Source organism: Mirounga leonina, unplaced genomic scaffold, assembly GCF_011800145.1.
Source record: "Mirounga leonina isolate KUSES-001 unplaced genomic scaffold, KU_Mleo_1.0 Mir_201, whole genome shotgun sequence".
Lineage (NCBI taxonomy): Eukaryota > Metazoa > Chordata > Mammalia > Carnivora > Phocidae > Mirounga > Mirounga leonina.
The window spans coordinates 24,834,461-24,842,523 of record NW_023270504.1 but is presented as its reverse complement, the minus strand read 5'-3'; the positions used below and the strand labels follow the sequence as shown (position 1 = coordinate 24,842,523).

Sequence of the window (8,063 nt, the reverse complement as noted above, 5' to 3'; positions counted from 1 at the left end):
TTGCTGCATGGGTTAGAAATGGCTAATTCCAGAAACGTTGACTTTGGGGGCTGAGGTAAAGAAGTGGGAGCAAAATCGTAGTAATCACTCTAAGTCCCGGTGGTCCTCTTATTCTTTTCCTATTTTCATTAACTGGTACTCCCTGAGCCTCAGTGTCTCCAACTGTCAGCCCTGCTCCTGCCCTTGCTATAAGAAGCCAGTTTTTTAAGTGCTTTGAACTCTTTACAGAAGAGCTTTAGAGTTAAATGTGGGGCGTAGGGGGAGGAGGGCTGTTAATTTTAGCCTGGGGTTTTCCAGCTGGCACACTGTTTCCATCTTGAATCACTTCCACACCCTGAGCTCTGCCTGGGAGATCCCTCCTCCTGGGGGCTTCCCCATTTCCTGGTTTGGTCTGAGCCATAATGGTAAGCATTCCAGAAAAATGCTTAAGAGAAGCCTGGCTGAGTCATCTGACGCACAGCTCAGGAGGCAAAGAAAGTATAGTGATGAGAGATGCTGGTCCCAGTGGTGCTTGTGATGTGTGGCCTCCAAGAACCAAAAGGGTAGTATGACCATTTTTTTGTATTTTTGGTCTCTCACTAAGCAGTGACTCTCTGCTCAACCACTTGCAACCTTCAAGGACCTCCAAAGGCCCCATAGTCTGTTTCAGTTTCATGAGAGATAGAGGTTAGGATCTGTTCCCCAGGGCCTCCCAACTCTTTGTGGTTATCCTGACGATGTGAGGTAGTTTGGGATATTTCCTTTAGGACAACTGGGAAGACTAGGACATCTCCTTTCTCCTGTCTTTCCCTGCCATATGACTTTCCATGGGGAAGGAGGGCATTTAGGGAGAAGGAACAGGTGAGGATTTCCCAGTGTCTTGCTGGTGTATTTTAATTTATTTAAATTTAGAGAAACAGCAGGCTAATCAGGCAATAATTAATTCCCTCTTCATTAGGGGCCTTCATGCATGCCTTTTGCATATGGATGAGCCTCGGGGTCACACTGTCCCTCAGAAGAACTACAGTTGGCAGAGGGTGATAGAGCCCCAGTGTGCTCTCCAGGCACTTGAGCTCCTTCCCCTTCTAAGCCAGTGCTCCTTTTCGCCCCCCCACCCTGACCTGACAGAGACTAGATTCTTGGGGGGAAAGAAGGGAAAGGTTAGTGAGGCTTCTTCTCCCATCCACCTCAGATCTCACTCTTACTGCCCCCGACCCATGTCCTCGGCACCTCTTCCTGCACCCTCATGTTCCATCCAGCCCTCTCCCTCCACCAGCTGCTGCTGGGATCTCTACAGGCCCCACTGGGTTGACCCGGAGCCCTCCTCAGCAGCTGTTGGCTTTGCACCTCTGCTTTTAGTTGGTTCATGACTCCTTCTGCCCCTGCTCTGCCTTTTTCCTCTGTAGCACTCTGTTTTTCTTAGGGAGACTGATGCCCTGAAAGTATATACTGCTCTGGTCCTGAGAAATATGCTCCCTCCTCCCCACTCACCATTGTGTGCTATATGGATTCAGCCACACTTCCTTGAGTAGACAGTAAAGCTCCCCAACACCTAAAACACACACCTACCAACACCTATACACTCCTAATTCTAGCTGCAAAGATAAATACATGGAGGCATTCAGAGTCTGGGGCAGCCCAGACTCGCTCACTACAGTCTCCTCCCTGGAGCTCCCCATTTCCAGGGAGCAAGTGGGGCACAGATGGGGGTGGGGGAGAAATGGGACCTGGGTGGTTACCGTGGCAACAGAGCCTAGCAGCAGCTGAGAGGCTGATGTGGGGGCTCTTGCAAGGCTGTCACTAGAGCCAAACCTAGAATGGGGGGCTCAGAGGTGATTGATCCCAGCTGGGCAGCCTGTGTTCCCTCCCCCAGACATACCCCTTGATTCCACCCCCACACCCTAGCAGCGCCTCTCCTTCAGAGAGGGCAGAGTGGGGAAAGCTAGGGAGAGTTAACCACAGGGGTTCTAATGCTGCACAGCTTTTGGGGGGGCAGCTGTAGATGGGGGTGAGTTAGGAGCAAGGCAGAAAATAAACCAAGCAGGGCAGCCTCTTTCTTGTGGCCCCTCTCACCTCTTCCTCTTTACTCCATTTTTCTCTCCTCCTTTCACTCCTTGCCCTCCATATGTCTTATCAGCTCTCTCCTCCTTTTCTTGCTTGCTTCATTGCCTGTCCCTTTTCTCTGTCTCCTTTCTCATGGTCTCTCTTGACCTTCACTGGCAAGTAACAAGCAAGCCACTCTAGTCTATTCTCTTGCTCTGGCTGCTCCCTTCAGTTTCTCCCTTCCATTCTCTCCCAAGTTAAAGCCCAAGGGGCACCTGGGTCGCTCAGTCAGTTAAGCGCCTGACTCTTGATTTCGACTCAGGTCATGATCCTAGGGTCATGAGATCAAGCCCCACGTCGGGCTCCCCACTGGGCTGGGAGCCTGCTTAAGATTCTCTTTCTCCCTCTCCCTCTGCTCCTACCCCTCTTAAAAAAAAAGCCCAGGAACCCTAACTCCAGGTCAGAGCAGGCCAGTTCACACTGAATCTTAAAGGTTTCCCTCCAACCTCCCATCCTTCTTTTCCTCCCTTCTTGGTTGCCTGTTGCCGCCTCCCTCTCCTCTCTTTAGGGTTCATAAGCAGAACCAGGGCACTCCAGTATCTTGCAAAGGCTTTATTTGAAAATTTTGAAACTTACATCCCACAAGAATTCAAGATTATCACCACAAGAAGAAAGAGATAATACAAAAATATATATCACAGCATAGGAGCCAGGTAAGAGAGGAAGAAAGGAAGAAGGTGGAAAAATGGTGAGACGTAGGGACAAATGTGAGGGGAAGGCGGGGGGGGACAGGCAAAAGGAGGGAGAAGTGAAAAAACCAAGGAGGGCAGGGAGGAGGAGTGTGAGGGAGGCCAGGAAGGGGAGGGATAGATTGGGAGGCAGAGCTCCCGATGGCCTTGAACCAGCTGGCCCAGTCCCAGTCCCTGGCAGCCCAGATGAAGTTAGGGAGACCCTCAGGGAGGCCTGGAAGTGGAGGACTGGCTCAGGGACTCTGAATTCCAGAGAGTGACCCACACACGGACAGCCAGGATAGACAAGACAAAAGGGACTTAGGAGGAAGGGAAGGGCAAATGGGAGCCCCTTTCTCATGTAGTGCAACAGGTGACTCCCCAATACCCATCTCCGAGACAACAGAATTTAGCAGCTGGGGGAATTTTGGAGCCTCACTACCCCATTCCCATGGGGGAGCCCTCAGGGTAATGAGCACGCCCTTGGAGTGGGATGGGGGAGATGATGAAACACATGACATGGAATGGGATGGGACCATGACAGATGGGGGCACGAGGAGCCCCCAGCTCACCTCCCACCCACCTCTGGGGCAGCATGCAGGGGCCACAGAAACTAGATCAGTGGGTGTTCATGAGGGAGAGTGTGAGCACAACACACAACACCACAACATGGGGCCAGGAAATGCGAGTGAGAGGTAACGAGAGAGTCACCCACTGACCACTGAGTGACTGAGCTGAGCCTGGAATGTGGGAGGAAGAGAGCGAAGAGTGTGAAACAAAGGGTGAATGTGAGGGATGGGGAGGGGCGGTGTGGGTGGAGAGAGGGTGCAGACTGGCTGTACAAGAGCACAAATGTGTGCGATGGCCCGGGAGGGTGGAGGTGAGTGTGCAAGGCTTTCATGTGAGTGTGCAAGGGAGGGGATGGGGGACCAGAAGCCACAAATATGTGAGGCCCCCCACCTAAAGGAGGGTGAGCAGGTAGGATTGCCTATGGGGCCAGTGAGGGTTCCAGGGTGGTTTGCAAGGGCAGGAGCCAGGAGCCCCTGTGGCCCCAGCTCCCACAGCTGCCCCACCCTCAGTGGGATGGGGGCTATGCCGGCCCCTTGGCCTCCTGCTTGGCGGCACCCCAACATTGGGGGGCATCACAGATTCACCAGGGGAATCCTGAGAGGAAGAGGGAGAGGGCACAGTCAGGAACCACTGGGTAAGCCAGAATCAAAGGGAAGTCCAAGGCAAAAAAGGGACTCCAGGATAAGAGGGCAGAGTTGAGTTAAATGACAGCGTGAGAACAGGACAGAGATCCACAGAGAGTGGGAGAAGGAAGGGTCCCCTAGAGAGGACCTGGTCCAGTCCTAGGGAGGGCCAGGGGCTGTGTGGGGTCTAGGTCTACCTCCTTCCCACCCACCCAGGAGGGAACACCCCCAACCAAGGCTCTGGACCAAAGTTGCCTTACCTCCCAGCCCTCCCAGCCCTTTGCCCCTGCCCTCACCGGTTCAACTGGAAGGCTGGAGCCCCCTTGGGCTGGGGCATCCCAGGCCGGGGTCCCCCTCGGGGCTCCTCATGGTCAGGGGTGGGGGTAGGCGAGTCCCCGAAGGCCCCCAGCACAGTGACCCCAGCTGGGGACAGGTCTGTCAGCGGCTGCTGGCTCTCTTCCTGCCTCAGGGCACCTTGCTGCCCAGAGGGCCTGCGCCGCTTCTGGCTTCGGTCCCAGCTGGTACACAGGAAGGAAAGAGGTTCTCTCACACATTTAAGAAGCCCCCATCCTGGGCCTGCAGTGCTGGTGACGCCCAGCCTCCCTCAGGCACCCCAACATCCTACAGCAGAGAAACTGGCCTCTTAACAGTTCCCTATATCAAATATCTGGAGACTGAGTGTCCATAAAGCTACTTTCCCTATCCCCCAGGGGGTTCAGGGATGTAAACCATCCTCCGGACCTGGTCCAGACCCGCAGAATCAGTACCTCCTCCCCATCAACACAGAGTCCCCCAGAATTGCCCCCTCCCCCATACATACCCGGGAGAGCCATTTCTCTCCTCAGCAGGCGCCTGGAAGGTTTAGTTCTAGTTCAAAATCAGCTAATGACCTGGACACCTGAGTCTAATGATTCTCTCAGCAAAGTGTGAAGGACTGAGTGACCCAAATGCGTGCAGAGAAACCTCCAGACTTTCTCCCTCCTCCCCAGGCAGCCCCAAGAAGGGGCTCTGCAGAATGGGTCAGTTTTCTCTGTCTTGGAGGAGATGGGGACAAGGCATGCCCACCAAGGCATCCCTTGCAAGCCCCCAGCGCACATAAATAATTCTCCTCCCTTTCCCATTATCCTTGTATTTCTCTGGGAAAAGGAATTTGCCCTGATTCTTCACCATCTCCCCCACCCAAATCCTTACCACCGTTTCCCAAGGTTTTTCTTACTTAAATCCACCACTTCCTAGCCCACCTCCAGCAAAAATGCTGCCCTTGCTCCTGCCCTCCTTCCAGCCAAACATTGCCAAACTTAGGTCCCCATCTGCCAGCACCCTCCTCCCTGCAGCTTACCAGAACTTGAAGATGATGCCAGTGGCCACAAGAACAATAATGATGGAGATGGTAATTGTGACATAGAGCTGGGGGTCCACACCTGATTGGGGGGGAGAAAGTTTTAGGGAGGCCTGAGGTGGTAGGAGCCAAGAGGGGGTGGGGTATGGGATTAGGCTTCAGGTTCAATAAGCTTGCGGAGTGTTGCCGTTTGAATCCACAATGTCCAACTCTTTCTGCTTTCCTGACCCCCCACCCTTCATTCTTAGCATCAACTTTCCCTGAAGTTTTTAGTTCTTTTCCTCCACAGTCCCAAATCTTCTGTGTACATGTGATGAAGAGGAGGCTCCAAGGTCAGAGAGAACCCCTCTCTCTGCATAGAAACTAGGGGTGGAAATGTCCATCTCTGCACTAGCCCCACCCCCAAACTGGCCCTATCTTAGCATTCCTTGAGCAGAAATGTCACCCTGAAGGTCCCTTTCATTCAAGGTGTTCTTCTGCATGGAATACTCCCACTCCATTTTCAAGGTCCAGCTCCAATGTCAATTCTTGGAAGGTGTCCTGATGCCCAGGCAAAAGTAATCTCTCCCTCCCTTATTTTCCTAAAAACATGCTGTGTGTGCCTCTATTAGAGCACTTAGTACATTGACTCATCCCTGAGTGTTCACACGTCTGTCTTGTCCAGTGGACCTGAGTCCCTCCAGGGCTCAGAGGGTGTTTCATCTCTGCCCCTGTGCCGGGACAGAGCCTGACACATTTGTGGGAGGAGCTAACAGACAAGATCTCTGTTGCTGCCCGTAGAGCCTTCATCCAGCCTCCCCACCCCTAGATGCCCCCTACCAGGCTCTCCCACTCACACTCACCTTCCCCATGGGTCCCAAAAAGGAACGGCCGCAGGGTGGCAGGTGCCTCTCCAAGGATGAGCCCATCTCCATCACCCCGCATGGAATCTGAGTTGGGGTGTGGGGTTGCCAGCCCATGGGGGGCTGCAAAACCATAGTCCAGGGGCAGAAATCCAGGATTGGCAGAGTTGGGGTCCCCCCCATCCTCTCGAGACACTGTAGGGCCCCATACAATAGCCCAGGGGTACTGGGATGAGGGTGGCCCCTCCTCAAAGCCAGATGGGGTGGCAGGGGGTGCAGTGCCTGGCAGGACCTGCCGACGCGATCTTGGGACCCGAGGGGATCGGCTTGGTGGGGGTGCCCGCTCCCACACGCACACGTGGCGTGGGGCAGAGGGGCCTCCCCGGGCACAGGGGGGCCGGGCTGGGGCTGGTGGGGTTCGAGGGGAGGAGGAGGAACCTTGAGCAGGTGGTGGGAGGGGCAGCAACAGCAGTGGCCAAAGAGGGAGGAGGTGGGACAGGAGCAGTGCGGGCCTGCAAGAAGGGAGAGAAGGGTGAGACAAAGCCCGTCCGTCTTAGGCTTATTGTGTGAGGCTTATTGTGTGCGGAGCACAGGCTCATACCAGAGGTCCCGGGCTGCCTCCCTCCAGCTTTCTCAGGAAAAGCAGGTGCGCTTTGGGAAGATTGGCCTCATTCCCTCCCTTTCTAGGGTCTGGCCCTCAGGAAGGAAGGCCCAGGGTGGACCTAGGAGGGAAGAGGCCGGGACCCCAGGAGAAGTGGACTCCAGGCTCCCTCTGCTGTGCCAAACTTACCACATCTTGGACTTCATGTCTGAGCTCTTCCTCAGCTGTGACCCAGATTTTCAGCCTTTACTGGAGGAGAGAGGGGGTCGTCACATCCCAACCCTGCCCTGAGCGCTTCCCCAGCTCGTTCAGCCACCAGTCCTACCCGGATCAACCCTCCAGATCCTCCGAGGCTGTCAGCTGCCGCTTAGCATCCTTCTGGGGAGTAGGGGGATCTCCCAGAGTGGTTCCTGTCTAGCCCCCAGCCCCTATCTACTACTGCCCAGAGATCCTTGTAACTTCCCCATGTCGGGGTCTACTCTTACTTCTCTGGCTTCCTGCCTTCTCACTTCCTCTGCCCACAGCTCCAAGCTCTTGTTGGAGCTTAATTTAGAGCCAAGAACCTTGTGATTCCTTGAGCACCTACTGCTAGGGAGGGAGTCTGAGAGTGGGGGAGGGAAGAGGAAGTCAATCTGAGTGAGTGCGTGAATGTGTGTGTGGTGGCGAGTGCACAAGGGGAGCACTCCAGCCTGCCCAGCCTGCTTGGAGTCCCAAGCGGTTCTCTTCTGATGGGCCCCGGGGAATCTACATCTTCAGGAGAAGGGAAATAGGGGATGGAGGGATGGAAAGAAAGAAACAGAGAAAGAGGGGCGCCTGGGTGGCTCAGTCGTTAAGCGTCTGCCTTGGGCTCAGGTCGTGATCCCAGGGTCCTGGGATCGAGCCCCACATCGGGCTCCCTGCTCTCTGGGAAGCCTGCTTCTCCCTCTCCCACTCTCCCACTCCCTCTGCTTGTGTTCCCTCTCTCGCTGTGTCTCTCTCTGTCAAATAAATAAAATCTTTAAAAAAGAAGAAGAAGAAACAGAGAAAGACAGAGGTGGGTGGGAGAGAAACTACAGAGTATAATTTTTGCTCAATGTTAAATCATCCAAATGCATAGGTGCTCTCTGAAGGGAGGTGGAGCTGGGGAGAGGCCACCCCCTCAAATGTAGCTCTCCTGGGTAGAGTCCTGGGAGAATCTGGATAGTTGGGTTTTGAAAGAGGAAGGACATGTTCTCAGAGCTGAAGGGGGTGGATCCAGGGGGGCCAGGCTCCCCAGAGTGGATGAGGATATGACACCCTGGGTCCTCTGGATTCTGGGTCTAAATCTGCACACTAAGTGCTCTCAGAAAATAACAGGAG

At 54.5% G+C, this 8,063-nt stretch overlaps 1 protein-coding gene across 1 annotated transcript; it reads right to left on the bottom strand.

The window, feature by feature from the left end:
* Nucleotides 1-3,892: 3,892 nt before the first annotated feature.
* PIANP (PILR alpha associated neural protein) lies at nt 3,893-6,956 on the bottom strand. The gene is made up of 5 exons (XM_035027895.1): nt 6,915-6,956; nt 6,125-6,636; nt 5,283-5,364; nt 4,240-4,461; nt 3,893-3,914 (listed from the first exon to the last, which is right to left on the bottom strand). The coding sequence occupies exons 1-5, from the start codon at nt 6,929-6,931 to the stop codon at nt 3,893-3,895; spliced, it is 855 nt and encodes a 284-aa protein (XP_034883786.1). The 5' UTR covers nt 6,932-6,956.
* Nucleotides 6,957-8,063: the final 1,107 nt, after the last annotated feature.